The sequence below is a fragment of the Contarinia nasturtii genome, unplaced genomic scaffold (genome assembly GCF_009176525.2).
Source record: "Contarinia nasturtii isolate CC-2019 unplaced genomic scaffold, AAFC_CNas_1.1 Cnas_scaffold_1964, whole genome shotgun sequence".
Classification (NCBI taxonomy): Eukaryota; Metazoa; Arthropoda; class Insecta; order Diptera; family Cecidomyiidae; genus Contarinia; species Contarinia nasturtii.
In genome coordinates this window covers 998,972-1,017,946 of record NW_022199294.1, presented here as the reverse complement: position 1 = coordinate 1,017,946, position 18,975 = coordinate 998,972, and the positions used below count along the sequence as shown (strand labels likewise).

Genomic DNA, 18,975 nt, shown 5'->3' with positions numbered 1-18,975 from the left:
AATTACCATTTTTCCAAAAAATAAAAAATTGATAAAATCAATCTATTCTCACCTTTGAATATCTGTGATAAAGCAGACAAGTTTAATTGTGATAATGGGAATTGCCCAACAGTTTTTGCAGCAAAAGAAACAGTCAACAACAACATTTCATCTTGACTCGATAAAATTATTTAACGATAAAGTGTGTTGATAAATTTCGTGAGTCGGATCGATGAAACTCTGATACGAAAATTTAATAATTATTTGTTAATAGCACACAGCAATAACAGCTGAAATATAGCTTAAATCGAAGGAATTTGTCAAAAATAATGTTCATTGTGACAATGTGCTTATTTGAAAAATGAGCTTGATGCGAACAATAAATGAGTCATTTTTGTTCTGTTGATATCCGAAAATGCGGCATTCATAAAGATATCGAAAGATGTAAATAGCATTTGTTTAGTCATAACAAAACCGCGCTATTAAAATTAATAAAGCTCACATGGCAGATGGTTTGCCAGTCAAAACTGTTGATAAGCGCACCATTCAAGTAAAACGAATACGATTTTATTTAGAAACTCCATACCACGACCCATTTAGAGCGGAATGATAAATTTGGCAAATGTTTCATTGATTACCCGTTGAAACTGAAATTGAAATTTGCTCCAAAATGAGAATAAATGTTACATTGAGACTGTAATTTATTTCAAGCTAATTTTTTGTTCGTTTATTTTTCTTTGTTGTGAAAACAGGAACAACGAGAAGCGCAAGGAGAAGTCTCGTGATGCGGCCAGATGTCGTCGGTCTCGCGAAACGGAAATTTTCACGGAGCTTGGTGAAACGTTGCCGGTACGAAAAGATGAATTGGAAAATCTTGATAAATCATCCGTGATGCGTTTGGCAATTGCTACATTGAAAATCGAAGACATGCTGCAATTATGTGAGTTAGACATTCTGATTAATTTCATTGAAATACGTAAACACAACTCTTGTCTGTCTGCAGACATGTCTGTCTGGCTGGCAGAGAATTCATGAATTATACGGTATTTGCATTTATTATTGCATTTGTTCATTTTTTTTTCTATCCGCCTCTCTCTCCTCTTCTCTCTTTGTGTCGGTGTAGTTAAATTTGAGGATGCAGCAAAACAAAAGGTTGAAGATCAACTACTCAACAACATTGACGAAAATGTTGTAATGAAAGCTCTTGACGGCTTCTTGATTATGCTCTCGACCGATGGTGATGTTATATATGTATCAGAGAATATTCACGAATATATTGGCATTCATCAGGTATGTGGGGGCGATATTATCTCAAGTGTTTTATTTTGACTGAGATTTATCGATATATTTGTGTCTATTTGAATTTATTCCTACAGATTGAGATCCTTGGAAACCCAATTTGGGATTACACTCATCAATGCGATCACAATGAATTGCGCGATATTTTGAAAGCGCATGCAGAGGACCACAAGAAAAATTCCGAATCATCTTATCGCAATGTTTCGATTCGTATCAAGTGCACGTTGACGAGCCGTGGTCGCAGCGTTAACATAAAGAGTGCAACCTACAAGGTATGTCATTCAATTAACCGTTTCCAGTTTTATGTTTGGGAGTAATAACAAAAAAAATGAAACCAATCTAATTCTGACAATTGCAGGTCATTAACATTGAGGGTCATATTGTATTGGATAAAGCAAAAAATCATCACCAATTCATTGGAATTGCCCGTTTAATACCACATCCATCGAACATTGAGGTGCCATTGGATTCGAAAACATTTCTATCGAAACATTCATTAAATATGAAATTCTCATACGTCGATGACAAGTACGTTACTTTTTTCTCTATACTTTTGTCAAAATTATAAAAAAAAATCAAAAGACCGGTGGGATGGAATCCCCAATTAAAATTAATTGATTTCACAAAATAAAATTTTACTTTTTATTTCGATTGATGTTTGCAGAATGCTGCCAATTTTGGGATATAAACCATCTGATTTATTGGATAAATCATTGTACGAGTACCATCACAGCGTCGATTCCGAAGCACTAATGGTTGCATTTAAAAATGGTAAGTAATTACCTTCGTGTTATACTATATCTATTTCTCATGATTTGCTCGAATCCAATTAGAAAGCACTTACAATACATCCAAATGTTCCATTCACCTTTTCAAACTTAAATTGCTGGAAATGTTTCTTTATAAACATATTTGTTTTGAAATTAATGTGTTACGCCACCAAATACCCAGAGCGCGTTTGAATTTTCACTCGTTCTCCGTATCTCTCTCTCTGCCGGTAGTGGGTTGTGGTTTTATTTACCTCACACACAGTACATTTTTCACAATTATTTGACTTGTTCACTATATTCTCGTGCAGATTGAAAATCTATTTGCTCTTTTCACACCAACAGCGAAACAACAACAACAAAAAAGAAATACACACACACACACACGAAAAATCGAACAAATGAGAAAGAATAAGAAAATAACGACGATGACTAACGTCGAAAGAAAATAACGATTCCGGCGATCGGTGGAAAAACTTTGATTCGAACATTAATTAAAAAGAAAGTTTGTAACATGCTGTCAAGTAACATTCTACTACCATATCCTTCCTTCTTCCACTTTATCGATTAATTACTGTGTGTTCGGTGCAGTGCAGAAGCGCCACCAGTAGCTGTAGTTAAAGTGAATCAAAGTAAAAGAAAAACTTTCAAATCGCACTAGTTTATAAACATTAATTTATGTAAATTTTAATGCGCTCCCGTTCTTTAGATCTCAAATTACGATATTTTCAAAGTTTAGTGAACTAATGGCATTTTGGTGCTATGTGCACCACACCAACTGCAATTGCTGATGATGCTTCGATTTCGACTTCGGTTTCATTGGTGCTGTTCATGCGGTTCGGAGGTTTTGAGCGTGCACGCTGCAAGTTTGGTGTCGAGCGGAAAAACTTGTTGATTTCATTAATTTTCGATGCTTGAGGATTTAATTTCATATCATTTTTTCACTCGACAAGCTAAATCGTCTAAAGTTTGTGCAACAACAAAATTTGTGCATCGGAAGCGAAAATGAAATTAACATTTCTGCTTGTTCGGCAAACTTCTGCAAAAACATTGAGACACACACACTCCTCCTTTCGCTGGCCACCAAAAAGTGCCAGCACATTTCAACTCAACGATATTGCAATAATAATTGAGCATCGAATCGAAATCATGGGGCAATCAATTTGGCTTGCGGTGATTTCAAATGGAACAAAATCATTTTGTTGCCGTTGTCGTGGGAACAATTTCAAGTTCTCTAAAATTAACTTTCCACCAAAGTGAGAATTTGCGCCAAAACAAACAATACAATCGAATATTGCGATCTGAGTGCGTAAAGTTTGAGGTTTTTATTCTTCTGGTTTGACTCCAAAAATAGTGAATGACTACGGTTTCTTTTGTGTAAGCAAAATCCAAAGTGTCATCCGTTTGCCAAATTCAATTAAAATGTTCTGCTTAAGTGAACGCCATGACATCGACACTTCCCATTTTTCGTAAACCATTCAACTATACTATTCTATTTATTCTCTCACTCTCATGTAAAATTTGCACGCGCTCCTGCACACTCCCACAGATATATTCCCATTTAGCCAAATTGTTACGAATTTTATTAGTAGCACACTGTGATGCGTAAAAATAATTTCACACTCTATCTCTCTCCGTCTTTCCCTCCATACGCCAAAGATAAGCAATGCTATTGTTCCGATAAAATAATAAATTTAAAATGGCTTGCATTAAATGCTGAGTTGCATCTGTGAATAGCAAAGTTTGGCGTCTTCTTCTTCTTCCTACTCGTTGAATATGCGACATAACGAAATAGGTAATGCCAGTTTAGACTCAAATGGAGTGTATGCATGTGTACGTATAATGCTCTGAATACATCACCGAAAATATTTGTCGGATGAAAATTTATAGTTTCGTCTCGATCGTTGTATTTTCTCGTTGATTTTGTGGTTTTTCCGTATAATATAATACCCGAGACATACGCGCGCACGCACACACACATTGGGTGATTTTGTTCGCTCGTAAACGATATATTTGAATCCTTATCGACCCAGAAAATCTGCATATAAGGACAATGTAAAGTCTTGTCTGATAAGTTTCGTGCCCGAAGTGTGGTTTTATATTTTTGCATCGAAAACATACGGATTTCAACACACACACACAAACACATGCACAGCCCACCCACCCACAACAAAAGCACTCAAACCGAAGTGGCAATAATGTACCTATATTATCTTTACTTTGAATCTCACTTTGTGCTGTGTTATTTCAGCTTTTTCTGAATTTTCTGTAATCAGCCCAGATGATTTTCACTTGCATTTTACATCGCCACCGCCGCCGTCTTATCGTCACTTCTGCTTCTGCTCTGGCGACGTCGGCATCGTCAGTCAATCCATGTGTTTTATTTGGCTGCGCGATGTGCCGTGTAAGAAGTTCATTTACATCTTTCACGCCATTTTATAATTTTATAAACATGAAATGCATTTCGCATAATTTATTAACCTTTTTCTTATTCGTGCATTCGAAGAATGGTGTTTGCCATTCAGCATTCACTTGGATGACTGGCTCGTTGTTGTACTATTATTATATTTACTATTTAGCTTACTATACACCAAAGGTGTTTATGCAGACCAAAAGGAAACGGTTTTTTCGAGGACGGTTTTTTTCCACCGTTGCGAACCAAACCAAACAACATCCAAAGATGCAATAAGATTGAAAAAAAAAACTTTGCACTATAGTCGAAAAAGAAGGTGAAAGAGAGAAAAAATACGCATTTGCACAAAAGAAGTATAAGAGATTTGCTAAACAATGAACGAAATCGTACAGCATGTAAAGGATTAAAGACCTTATCACCTTCATGCAAACACATTGCAAAGCAACAAAACAAACAAAATAAAATACAAAAAGAGAAAAAAAGCTAACGCGCATCAGTTTTTAGTGAGAGAGATAGAGTGAGAGAGAAACAAAAATACAAAATACAACCGAACTAAAGATCTCTTGACATAAAAAATTTATTATCGCAACGAGCATATAAACATGAAGTGGAAGTGTGTAACGAACACCCGACACTTCGTTCGTGCAAGCATACACGCATTCGCTCAACGAAAAACGGTTTATTTGTACTGACAAACTGATAGAAATTATGTTTCAAATATTTGGTTCTCGCTCTCTCTCTTATTTTCGCCTTCTCTGGCATCCACGTCACACCACTCCTCCAAAAATATACTCGCCGATCGCTGAATTCTTTGTTAATTTGTTGATGCAATAAAATCGTTGAAAAAATAATAATAATAATAATAAAAGGGAGCAAGTTTTTGTTTTATGTGTCATGCACACCGAAACGGATACACATAAAACACACCAACACTATAAGCCGCATGATAGCAGAGCTTGAGTTGCGTTCACCTTTTGAAAAGTACACTCAAGTCGTTTTTATTCACTTCTCCATCATCACTGACTGCTACAACGTCTTTTTTTATCGTAAATTACTAATCATATGAACCTGTATTTCTGGTAATTCATTTCGCGCATTAGTTATTCTAACGACGAAATAGAATAGTTAATGGAAAATCACGCCATAGCATCCAATAAGAATTGAAACAAAGGTTGCTGCCGTCGTCATCGTCATCGCAGTAGCAAATGTTGACATTTAGTGTGCTCACGATCATTGCGTGAGCAATTCTCATTAGTACATAAAATGCATATGATACAATTGTACGGATGTCATTTCATAATACTGCCAAAATGAAACCGTATTTGGATGCTCTTTGAAAAGCGAACAAAAAATGACAAAACAAAAGTATGGATTAGTGTAAAAAGCACTGAACGGGTTAATCTGCTTCAAAAAGTCATTTGCACCGAACTTTATTACTGGCGGATTGTTAAAGAAAACTCTTTAAAAACCCATTTTCATAAATGAGAAATCTTACTGAATGAAGATAAACAAAAAATATGCATCACTTGGGTGAGCATTAAATCCTTGCACACACACGCACATTGGCACAGAGTGAAAAAAAAGAAGAAATATTGTTAGAGGGTTTGGGGGCAAAAAACAAATACATCGCATGAATGAAACATGCGAAATGGTGCAGTGAAATGGGAAGAAAATCGTATAGTTTACGACATTGGATTACAAATGACTTACAAAAATACATTGTGTGTAAAACTCTCTCAATGCATTTATTATCCCCCGTGTGAAATGTTCATTTTGCGCTTTTCGTTTCATTTCCAAAAGAATTATGATTTATATTATTATTATTATTATTTTTGATATGAATAAATAAAAAATGCGTCATAAATTGCAAATATCAAATCAAATGGCAACGGAGCGACCGTTTTATGTTGCTGTCATCGTCTTCGTGGTTAAAAAACAACCCGACGATTGAGTGAGTTCGAGATTTACAGCCAGAACCAGCAACCTCGACTTGGACATTGCACATTTTTCCCGACCATTTGCTGCGTTGCAGCACATAAAAAAAATGGCGCGCGAGCAATGGAGCTGGTGGAAAAAGGAAATGAAAATGAACGCAAAAGAGGGAAAACCATGTGAAAGATAGTGTGCGCACATTGGTAATCGGACGATGATCATTGGATTATAATCAAATTTGTATAAATTGAAATGCATGGCTCTTGAAACCGGTCATATACATATTTTATGATATTAATACACATTGGCTCGTTTGTGTTCCGTTTTGTGAGTCGAACGATAGCAGAGAACAACTGTAATGGTTGAAATGGAAAATCGTTGTTAACGTTAAATAATATTTTGAGCTGGCTCTCTGTGCCGTTGCACCATAACTCTCTCTCACTCTCTCCCTCTCTTTTTCTTTTTCGAACGCCACTGTTTTCGGTTTTTACGAGCACTTAATTAAGCGTCAGCATATTTTAACTGCAACGGTGCAATGCACTCTCCGTTCATTCTAGTAAACATATCAAATCAAGCGCCCCAATCCTATGGCTATGTAATCTTCAGATGCAATCCCAACGACATCAACAACAAGCACAAGAAAATAAAAAAAGGAGCACAAACAAAACGAAAAGTGTTACACCGAATAATCTTTGGTTAATCTTGAACGAATTGAATGTGAAAGCTTGTTGAATATTTTATCAAAATATTAAGTACAGATTAGCTCTGGGAAATATGAACTATAAGCAGAAGAAGCTATATTTACTGAATGGACGACAACGAACGAGCAACTGAGAGCCAAAAAATGCATACAAACTCTCTCTCGTTCTCTCTGTGTAAATGTTTTGTACATCATTTCAAAGCAATTATTTTTGTGTGCGCTTCGTGTCATGCAGCGTTTTTAATTTTCATAATAAATATTCCAATTTAATATGGATATTTCGTGCTCGAATTTCATAGCCAAACCAAAAAAAACCCACACACACACACACAACCCACTCTGCGCTCATTCAAATTTTCCATATTTTGATATGTGCATAAATATGAACGCTCCGAGTGGCCAGAACTAATGCCGGAATTTACTTAATCAAGAGCTCATTTCCTTCGAAATCATAAAATTTAAATTGGTTCAAAAGTTCAATCAAAATGCCAATGCTTTTTTGACTTCAAATGACGAAAACAAAATAAGAAAAAAAAAACGAACAAAAACCACATCCCCAAATACACTAAATATGAAAATAAATGGAGTCACAGCAAGTACAGCCAGTTCACATTCTGTTTGCCAACATAATAATAAGCGAAGCGTTGCTCTTCAGACAGAGACCGAATTTATCGAGTGAAAAATATGATTTTAACTAATTTCATTACATTTCATGAATACTTGCATTCGATACAAAAACGTCTCTGTCTTTCCAAAAAGCACAAGCATACACGCGCGCACACATTTCATTCCAGACAACAGATACATGATTATGCAACAAATGTGCGAAAAACCATATGCCCCTTTCCATCGAAAATCACAAATTCAAAATTCACAACGTCTTCGCTTCGACACTCAAGACCATTTCTCGTGTAAAGTACATCATCTTAGTCATAATTTTACTTTGATCAACTCAATTTACTATGATACTACGACTACGAATTTATTATCACAATTTATCCTGTAATTATCGTATGCTGAGATGATTAGTGCCGCTTTGAAAGGTTGAATACATTTCATAGCGACGGAGATCGGGGGAGAGATGGAACAAAAACCGCTTGAGAACCCCATACGTGTTTGTATACAATGCCAAACAACTTTATATCTCGATTAAGTCTATTAAATGAATGAAGAATCATTGCAAATATTTGGTCTTCTTTGACTCCACTCGTTCATGATTTTACTATCAGAAAGTGATGGCAAGTGGCAAACGCATATTGCCGACGTAAGAAATCGCTGCAACTGTTCTCTCTCACGACAATGGCGATGAAAATATGGTTTTTATCAACTTATAAATATTTACTTAACGCCCCGTTTGCACAAATCCAATAATAAAATCGCATTTTGTCGAATCTGTTTTCTTGTGTTCTGCTTTTAATCGTGGATTTCCTGAATACCAGAGGATTTTGATTTTTGCGGGGTTCGCTTTGGCTGTAGGAAAGCATAATGCGATTGCCGGAGAAGAGGAAGAGAAAGAGAGAGAAAACGTCAGAATGAATGAAATAACCTTCTAACAATGTTTGGATTACATTATTATCATGAAGTAATAAAAGTGAAGGAGAAGCAATACAAATTGAACCGCCTGCTGTATACGGTTTCAAATAAAAAGGAGCTCATTCGATATAAATCCATTCAAGTCTCTTCAAAAATAAGTTCATTCTTTACAAGAATGCAATCGTGGTTTACCGATGGTAAATAGTGAGAACCGCAAATAAAATATGCTTAAGCTCAGCAAATTAATTACAATGGTGATTTCATTGAAAAGTATGAATTGATGGGTGGCTCATCAAAGTCAAAGGCCTTCCACCTGCAACAACTTTCTTCTCTGTGCATTCATTCTCATGATTTAAAATCAAGGATTTTCGTGCCCTTTTATCACATTGCCGACGTGCCAATCGACACTCATTGCATCGTGTGGTGATGGACAAAAAAAAGACGGTAGCGAGCGAGAGTAGCACAAGGACATTTGATCATTCATAAAAGCTTTGGCTGTGGTAGATTCGCTTCTATGTATAATTTATGTATGGATTTTCAAACGAAATTCCAGCATATTTTCATTTTCTTCGTTGCATTTTTTTCGTTCTATTGGGTTTTCCATTTGTGTGCATGTGTTTTCGTTTTGGTTTTTGTTTTCATTCGAAATAAACTGAGTAACGTTTACGAACTTATTACAAAACGACTTTGAGCACGCTTAACGATTGTGCATAGCATTGGATAATAGAATTGTACTCGCTTGCACTCGTTTCTACGTTCTCTCTCTTTATCGCCAATGCACACGTTCACACAGTGATGTGAAACGGAAGAAATGGAGACGTGGAGTGACGGGAATTCCGTTGCATTGCATATCGGGTGCATTTTCATCCAAACATCCTTGAAAACAGTTATGTAAAGCAAGTCGATGACGGCAATCACACACCGAACAAAACGGCTGAAGGTAGGTGGCTTTGTGCATGCAAGCACATTGACCCCATCCAGCTCAACATCATTCTATGCAAGTTTTTTTTCCTATTCCGTTCGTGTTGTTGTTGGTTTTTTTGTTCACTTGCATTCATTTTCCATGCTAGTTTTTCTTCACTAGACTTTTTCTTTTAGCGTGCATTTGTACCAGTTTGTCTGCCATTTAAAATATGTATGCGATGTGTGCATTTCACTCTGATCAACATATAATACACACACACACATATTTCGAATGTGGTTGAACGCATTCCAGCAGCTACAACGAAACAAAATCTATATATAAATAAAACCAACGAACAGAACAGATACACAAGATTATTCTTTAGTGTTATTGTTATTTTTGTTTGTTGTTTTTATTTGCGTTTGTGTATATATTTTTTTGTTATTGCATGTCTTTTTCTTTTGACATCAACATCAACATTGCACAGACCGGTGGTGTGGTATATTTTTGTGTGGTCGCTGTGTATTTGTTTGTTTTTTTCATGCCATTCACAGTTTGGTTGTGGTTCGTTTGAACTTTGAGACGGATTGCATATCCTTGTAACTTATGCGTTGCATGCGAACGAGCAAGGCGAAAACGAAATAAAATTGGGAATAATAAAAATCTGAAATTGGAGTATAGAGATTGAGCTTTTGCATTTATCTGCTCTGCATTGTTGTTTCTCTCTCTCTCTCTCTCTTTGTTTTGTTCACTAAAAGAATATATATATCGCAATAACATTTGCAGCGACGGGCGCACATTTTAACACTGAACCATCGAATGAAAAGTTCATTGAAAAGTTATCTTTTGCACATCACCCCCAGCATCAGTGTGTGCAGTAAAAATTATTACGACATTCCAACATAAAGCAAAAATAAAAATTAAATCACTGGCACCCAAGTAAACGAATGACAACAATACGCAACAATATAGCGTAAAGTGACAAAAGTAATGCTTCAAAAGTTACACCCGAAAAAAAAAGCGGATTGAAAATGGAAAACGATTGGCAAAATGATGCGATCCGGTTCAAGTAACTCACAAAAATGCATTGGTAAATCCGAGCGCGCTCATTCAATGAGAATGAAAAAAGAAACGAAACGAAGATCATGAACGACCATGAAGCAATTCACCTTCTTAAAGGAAACACACAAGCACAAACATCCTCCATTGACATTCAGAGAGCAACATCACTTCACCATATTGCCAAAGTATCAGTGGTAACACATTTGTCGCCCTGATGATGATGCAGCCACTGGTGATGTTGGTGGATGTTGCTGCACTCTGCGCTCATAAATTCAACTATTTATACCTCAAAATTCTAATATTTCGTGCGATATGGTTTACGTTTTCCGTCTTCGCGTTGCGATTTCGAAATGCTCAAATTTGTATGCTGAACGATGGACACTTTGTGTGCTTCAAAGTGAACATTCATTTTTGCTAAGCTCACTCGCTGTGGTCGAAAGACCACACTGATTTTGTGGCTTTTGCCAAATGGTGAAGTCACTCTTTGACTCTCTCTCTTGCTCTTTTTCTCTCTGCAAGACTGTGTCTTGCTTCGGATTTGTGTTTGCATTGAAGTTTTCTCTTTTCTCTATTTGATTTAAAATTAGTTCGGTTTTTATGGTCAAGTGAATTGAAATTGTTTAAGGTTTCCGACCCGAAACCGGCAAAATTTAATCGGTTTTTTGCACCCGGAATGTGTTCTAATGCGCTTCCATGTTTTATAGCGAAATAAATTTTCCAAGCGGCAACCATACACACACACACACTCACATATTCACATTAGCACACAAAAAAGTGGATGCCATTTTACTGGGAATGGACTGGCAGGCAACCTGTCAGGTTTTCTTAATGGTTCACAGTCTCGATCGGATGAGCAAATTTATGACTTGAATTCAAATGAATAATTGAGATTCATCGAATTCAATGAATTTTGAGTACCTTTAACGTCTTTCTCTCTCTTAACAACCGGCGGCTCTTTTTTTCTACTTTCCAATTCGACCGAATGCGAGGGATACATCTATTTGTTGAATATAATGAAAACAAAATGCAAGTCGATTATATGAGTTATAATTCACCATTGATATCTGTATACATATGATAATTTAGTTGTTTTCATGGTATTCAGTTGTTCGCTGTTGGCGGGTCATTATTTAATTTCGAGCGTTCATCAAAAACTAAATATTATTCCAACTTCAAATATTATCATTTGTTTTCATGTTATGAACGAAAAACATGCAATTGCAGGTAGGTGGGCAAACGAGCGGGACGAGCAAGCGCTCGCACATCAACCAATTCAAAACGACGACGACGCAAATGTAAACAGTACAACAAGACATAGCAAATAGTGCATTGGCCAAGATATTGCCTGATACATGAATAAGCATTACAAAATAACAAGACGACGACGACGATGATGATGACGAAAAAATGCTGCCAACCAAGGATATTTCATATCATTTATTCAAAGAAGTACAGCAAAAGAATGAAAGCAAAAGCCTTTAGCATTGTTTTCGCTAGCTCTCTCTCTCTCTCTCTAGTTTTCATTCTTTGCTTTCTTTCTTTCTTTCGTGCAGCTTTGTAATCTGCGTACGGAACGAATGTACAAACACATCAAATTGAATTGGCAATATTTTCCATATCTTTCATTACTCATATCTTCCTGTCGGTTACATGCTTCCCCATAACGGAACGAAACACATCAGCTTACATTTTATGTTTGTTATATTTATACACATCGAATAGAATATATTTTACAGAATAAAATAATCGAGAGATTTGAAAGCAAGCAGAAGAACGGACAGGAGAGAGCGAGAGCAATAGAGAAAGAGAGTGTTCGCGCTCCGACGAAATGGAAAATGCGGAGAACAAACGAAGAAAAACAAATGAAATCTAAATGTTTTATCAATTCAATTGTGGGAAATTGTTTTCAGCATATAAATGTGTTGTGTTTCGATATAAAATACATATTTTCCCTTCAGTCACTGACTTTGCCCGTTCGACATTTAACCAGAAAACGACAAGTGAAGAAAAATTGCTGAAGAAAAATGTTGAAAATCACTGTGTGTGTGTGTACATATACAATATACATTCCAATGTTCTGTTGGCGGTAAGCAGTCGAACGAGAAGTATGAATGAGCATGGAAGCGTAAAATAAAATGCATTAAATTAAAATACCTTTAGCACTAACGTGAAACTCTGTCGCAGTCTAGCACATACACATGCAATGCATACATGCTCGCACGTTGTCAAACAAAATATAGATTTGAACAAGTGACGCGATAGATAGAGAGAGAGAGAGAGAGCGAGAGAGATAAAAGTAGAGTGAGTTAAAAAAATATCCCGAAGAGAAAATGATTTCTTGGCTCGTCTCCGGCACTTTCATGCTCGTGCTCACTTTAAATCGCTCCAGTTCATCATTTACTGTATACGGTTGGCAAATGGTAATAAAGCGTTACTGCAAATAAATGACAAAATGCATATAAACCGTCATAATTTTCAATGCAAACCGAAACGATACAGATACAGACAAGATAACGTGGACAAATTGCGAGAAAAAAAAAAACACAACCATAGAGAAACGAACAATCTAAACAATCCCAATGCTTAATTTCATAACAAAATACGAGTGAAGCATGAAAAATAGATGGAAAAATAGAAGGTATCTGCGTTCAAAATGTGCATACATTTGTGATATTTTTCGCTTCAGCATGCACTTTTGCCATTCATTTGCCGTAAAATTTCAACAAATTCTCTCGCCTCTCTCTACCTCTCTGCCTCGCCGAGTGTCTCATTTCCATTGTTCATAAAGTCAATGCTTCGCCAATGTGCCAACAAGCAATCGAATGAGAGCACCAAGTTTAGAGTGGTGGCAAAAATGTTTATAATATATAATGAAAATGAAAATGGTAAAGAGTTTTGTTGCGTTATTTCTCGCAATGTGCGATTTTTTTTCCTTCTTCTGTACGATATTATTGCATTTGTTTTGGGGTGTGAACCTCCTTTTTTTCCTGCACCATGTAACTTTTCCATATTATTATTATATTTTTTTGTTCTGTTGTTTCGCTCATTCTACAAATGCTCGGGGTGTGAAAGCGAATCAGTTGTGCAAATGTAAAATAATCGTGAGACCGAAACAAGGAAAAAAATCGTCAAAATGTTTCTCAAGCGTATGTATATGTGCATGTGTGTGTTTTAAGTGGAGCAATGGTTCTCTTTCTCTCTGTCGATTTGAACGATAGAAAAAAAATCAACAACACACCGATAGAAAATGGAATGAGCGACAAAATCGTTGCCACCATCATTCGATGGCATTTGGCAGTCTGATAAACGCGCGCGCGATGACATGTAATTTGGAGTTCATTTTCATTTTCGCCCGATGTCGGTTCATTTATCTTATAAAAATATTTATACATTCCTTAGTTTTCAACTTATTTCATATCCTCTTTTGTCGCCGCGCTCGCATCGAACATCCGTTGCATTCGAGCACACTCTGTAAATGGGGGCGATGGTCGGGGTGCAAAATGCATGCAATTGCACATGAATGCAAGCTAGAGCGCACATGAAAAATGTATGACGAACGAGTAAATGACGAAAAGAATGAAAACGGCAACAATGACGAACACACGAAAAAAAAATATATGAAAGAAAAAACACTTCTGCATCGAATCAAATTAAGCATTTAGTGAATGCGTGAGTGTGTTCGTTCATATTTGGTTGCATTGGCATTTTTTTGTAAGTTTGCTCCGATTTTTTTCTTTTGCTTTAGATTTTTTTTTATTTTTCCATTTGCGATCGTAGTTGCATTTTCTCGTCGCAAACATTATAGAAATATGTGCATTGCACTTGCGAAGCATTATGCCATTGCAAACATTGAATGGTTTGACTGCAGCACGTTGCTGCTGCTCGTCATTCAACTGCATTTGTGTTTGTGCATATCTTTCTTTCTCGGTGTGTGTGGATATGTCAGTGAACGCATTATCAAGATAAGAGATATTAACGCAGAACTTTTTTTTGAAATTTCGAGTAAAAAAAAAACCAAACACAACATAAACCACGACAGAAAAGTCGCCGTTGTCATGAAACGACAAGAGGGAGAGCAAAAGGCACTAAACACTAAAACAAATACACATAAAATACTTGCAGCAAATGCATTTGTATTTTTCGGATGGAGAGAGAGAAAGAGAGAGCAGCTCGCACCATTTGAAAAATGGGTAAAAATTTGAGTCATCAAGTTTTGCAATCGTCGCATTTGCGGTACAAACGACTGACTGAAAACATTGGAATGCTTTTATGTTTCATAGCCAAAGTGGATGAAAATTGAACAATCAGCAAATTAGTCATTTGATCTATGAAACATTGGCAATCTTGATCGTCAACTCAACGCAATGCATGTTGCTTTTTTCATCAGTTGTTGTTGTTGTCATCGCTGTTGTTTTTTTCCTTATTCTCTTTAATTTTTCGCCTTTTGCTTGTTGACTCTTAAAAGCTTTTCAAACATTGAACGCTTTGGGACGAATGCATGTCCCTTCTGCTAGACGATTTCCGTAGAATGAACAGTTCTTGTTGTTTTTTTTTCCATATATATATTTCCCATTCACCGTTTTTACTTCCATTTCTCATTAATTTTTATTATTGGCAGTAAGAAAAAAAAACACATGATGAAGAAGAAAAAAATCCAATTATTCCGAAATGTTATTCATTGTCGTTGCTTATTTGATGTATGTTATTTTGTCTTTTTCAAATAGTCATAAACAAAGGTCAAACGGAAACTCAACGCTATCGTTTCTTGGGACGTAACGGAGGATATTGCTGGTGTGTCACACAAGCAACGCTCGTTTATGATAAACAGAAGCCACAGAGTGTCGTTTGCGTTAATTATGTCATAAGGTAAGTACATATTATCATTTCTCAATTGTTATCTCGTGAAAATCGAACATTATCGCGCGCGCGCTCATTTGCGTCATATTAATCGCTCGCGATCGCATTACATTTTAACTACCTACATGTAGTAAATTCTTTTGCTGTTGGTCAATTATTTCAAATTTAATGTGAACATAAAACGTGCGGGAAGACACGAGGATAAATGTCAATTATTTTTTATTTTCGGAAGTAGTAAACGATTACAGTGTCGTGTACAAACGCCAAAAGGAAACTGAATTTCATTCAAAACAAGATGAAATAATTATAAACGGAAGCAGGTCGTATTACATCCATTCAATCGAATCGAATCGATATACGGAATATTGAATATTCCAAATTGCTACAGAGTGAAAAAATATATATAAATGTTTGTTTATGGTTGTATCCTGTTGTAATTACAACAAAAACTTTGGAGCCACAACACCAGCACAACGCTGATTAAAGTCAACGAAAAACAAGAACCATTCGCATCGTAAATTTTAATCGGAAAGCCATCGCAATTTGTTAACTTTTGTTGTCTTAACTAGACAATGATATACCGTCACTTCGTTTGTTGTGTGTGTGTGTTTTTTTCTTTGTTTTTTATTATTTGGTTTTCTCTCTCTCCTACAACATTCAATGTGCTAATTTCGTGATAAAGTGAACGCGGCAATAGCAAGATGGTTATACAAACCACCCGGTGCGAATAGACAACACTTCCAGCGGAAATCGCATGCAATTGCAAACAAAGACCCCAAAAGCAAACAAGAATAAAAACTTTTCTTCGCACGCAATGTGTAAATAAAGAGAGGGCGACGACGGAAGGCGTACAGGAATGTGGGTGGGTGGGGTAGCAAGAAAAAGAGAGAGAAAAAAGCGAATGAAATCGGGCCACCGACATGGTTTATAAAATGCAATCGTCCACATTGTCCGAAGTAAAATTAAAATGGTATTTATTTTTCTCGTGTGAACAATTTTCCGAATCTTGATAAATCGTATTTGTCGGTTGAACGTTTCAATTGTAATTTGAAAAGCTGTACATTTTCTTATTCCTTCGTTCGTTCTCTCTCACTCTCTTTCATTTTTACTCTTCGTCTTCTCGCTGGACGCCACCGTCACCGCGTTCAGTTCATTTTCACTTAATTCGACTTGTGGTGCGGGATCTGTGGCGCACAAACAATATAGAAAAAAAAGAAAGGAAATGCATTGCATGGAAATGCACAGACAAAAACCAAAAATCTCGAATGAAACGAACACATCTACTCACACTTTGTGCGCTCGCAATTCACAATTTTATAAAGATAAACCGCCATCATGTGTGTGTGTGTGGCACAAAGCTGGTGTTAGACATTCAAGTCTAGTTAAGCTGTTCACTAGCTGGATTTTTCATATTGGCGACCGACCAACACGACAAAAAAGAATCGCATCGCAATGATTATTTTACATTTCTTTTGGGTTTGGTGGCAATAGCAAAAACACATTCTTTCACTTTGTGATGTTTTGATTCGATTGAAACGACACATTGTGTGAGTGTGCGTATGTGTTCGAATGTGCAACGTAAGATGTTCACCACTAAAACTTAAGTTTAGAGCCAATTGTCGAGAGCAACACCGAAGGCAATACTGACAGACGCTGGGATATGAAATGGAATACCAATTTTTATGGGTTTAAAGTGCACCATAGAAAATGCTTTAAAAAAATGGAAAATAAAAGGCCAATAAGAAATGATCCCGTCACCTTTGTAGAATGCTACAAAACGAGATTCTTCTTCTGCTCTCTGCTGTGTTGCTCATCAGTAATGTCAGCAAAATTCTGTTTTTGCTCGAATGTCTTTTGATTCGTCGTTTGGTCGTTTCGATACTTTTGTGAACGAAACGACACCAGCGAGAGAACGAACAAGAATGAAGATACAACCGAAGAGGAATCGATGAAATCCATGTGATTTTATGTATCCTTCGCACATAAAAAGCGATTATTAGAAACGGGACAATGCTCTCCGGTATGGTGGCGAACAATAACGAAATTATACTTTTTAAAAGTTTAATTTTTTTCTTCTCGTCTTCTTTTCATCGTTGTTCGATCCGATCAATATCGTTTTGACATTTTCGATGAAGTAACAAAAAGCACACCAGGAGGAAACAATGAAATGCCATATCGAGTGAAGCGATGCATTAACATTTTAATTTAACGGAAGAGCTTAAATAACATGATTTTTTATGGCGGCAACCAATTCAATTTCAGTTTTTTTTTGTTTCGTTCATCATCGATGCAATTACTTCCGCAGCATTAATCCGAAGAAATGCGAATCATAATACGTCTCGCTTTCTCAACTATCTCTCTCGCTCTTTTACACTCATTTTCTCTCGACTCAAATTCGTTTTGAGTCGGTCATCGTATTTTAAACTCATAAATGAAAAAAAGAACCATATCAAAATGATATTTTTGTGAAGCGAAAATAAAAAAGAACGGTTTTTTTGGCATAAAGCTGATGATCGCGTCTAATCAAATCGAATTGGCTTAGTCAATCCAATTGCATTCGGAATTGTAAAAATACATTTGTGTAAAATCCATGAATTTATGTGCAGCATCGCTCCGAGGTCTTCAACCTCATAAAAATTAAATTCATTGCAGCGAATGCGTCAAAATGCAAAAATAACCGTTGCGTTGATACGTAATATGTTTGCCATTGTTAGATTGTGAAGAAGAGAAAAGCTAAATGTTTTCAGCTCCTTTTGTCAAAACCGATCGCAATGATACATGAAGAGAACTTTAACTCGATGCATCGGAACAATAACATATACATCGTGAAAAAGGAAAGAGAGAGAGAGATGCTGAACAAAACTATGAGTCGAGCTCGAGCGATGAAAAAAAAAGAGTATAAATTAGATTATAGAAAAGAGACAGATAGGGAAAAAGAAAGAAACAATAAAAGCTAAAAACTGATATTGACTACACAAAAGTAGTCGTCATCGTTATCGTTCGCTATTCACACGCCGGCTAGTTGTATCACGTTCAATGGAAAGAGACACAAAAATAAAGAATAAAAATTGCGAGCTCACTCTTTGCTTTGGCGTTTAAGACGGGCGCGGGGGGCAAAAAAGGGCGCACACAGTTGCAGAATCAGAAGAAAAGCAACAGAAAAAAATATTAGAGAAAGTGTCATGCTGTTGTATGTTGTCTCTAGTTGATATTCGTTCACTTTTGTTCGTTGGCACAATGGTTCATTGTTCGCGCCATTCAATAATAGCAGCAGTGTACTCTGCGAGACAACGTCGAGCTAGAAAATTAGTTTCCTCATTGATAGTCAATTGAACCGTTGAACAACTGTTATTATTTTTACGTTAAATTCTTTTGCCACTGCACATCTGTGTGTATGTGTGTATGTGAAATATTTTTTTTCTTCTTTTTTTTGCCCTTGCTTTTTTGGTTCCTTTGCTCCCTGTTCATTGTGCGACGCTTGTTATTTTCATTATGTGTTGCGTCTCCAAGCACATGTATATTACGTAAA

General features: G+C 36.3%; 1 protein-coding gene across 3 annotated transcripts in view; it reads left to right on the top strand.

Annotated features, from left to right (window-relative positions):
• Positions 1-18,975, top strand: part of LOC116347631 (protein similar) — a 60,601-nt gene that overhangs the window by 5,779 nt on the left and 35,847 nt on the right. For all 3 annotated transcript variants that reach the window (XM_031778310.1, XM_031778312.1, XM_031778313.1), the window contains exons 3-8: positions 732-919; positions 1,103-1,269; positions 1,356-1,550; positions 1,637-1,806; positions 1,943-2,049; positions 15,314-15,455. In XM_031778310.1, the coding sequence (XP_031634170.1) occupies positions 732-919; positions 1,103-1,269; positions 1,356-1,550; positions 1,637-1,806; positions 1,943-2,049; positions 15,314-15,455 (969 nt within the window). The remainder of the gene's footprint in view (positions 1-731; positions 920-1,102; positions 1,270-1,355; positions 1,551-1,636; positions 1,807-1,942; positions 2,050-15,313; positions 15,456-18,975) is intronic.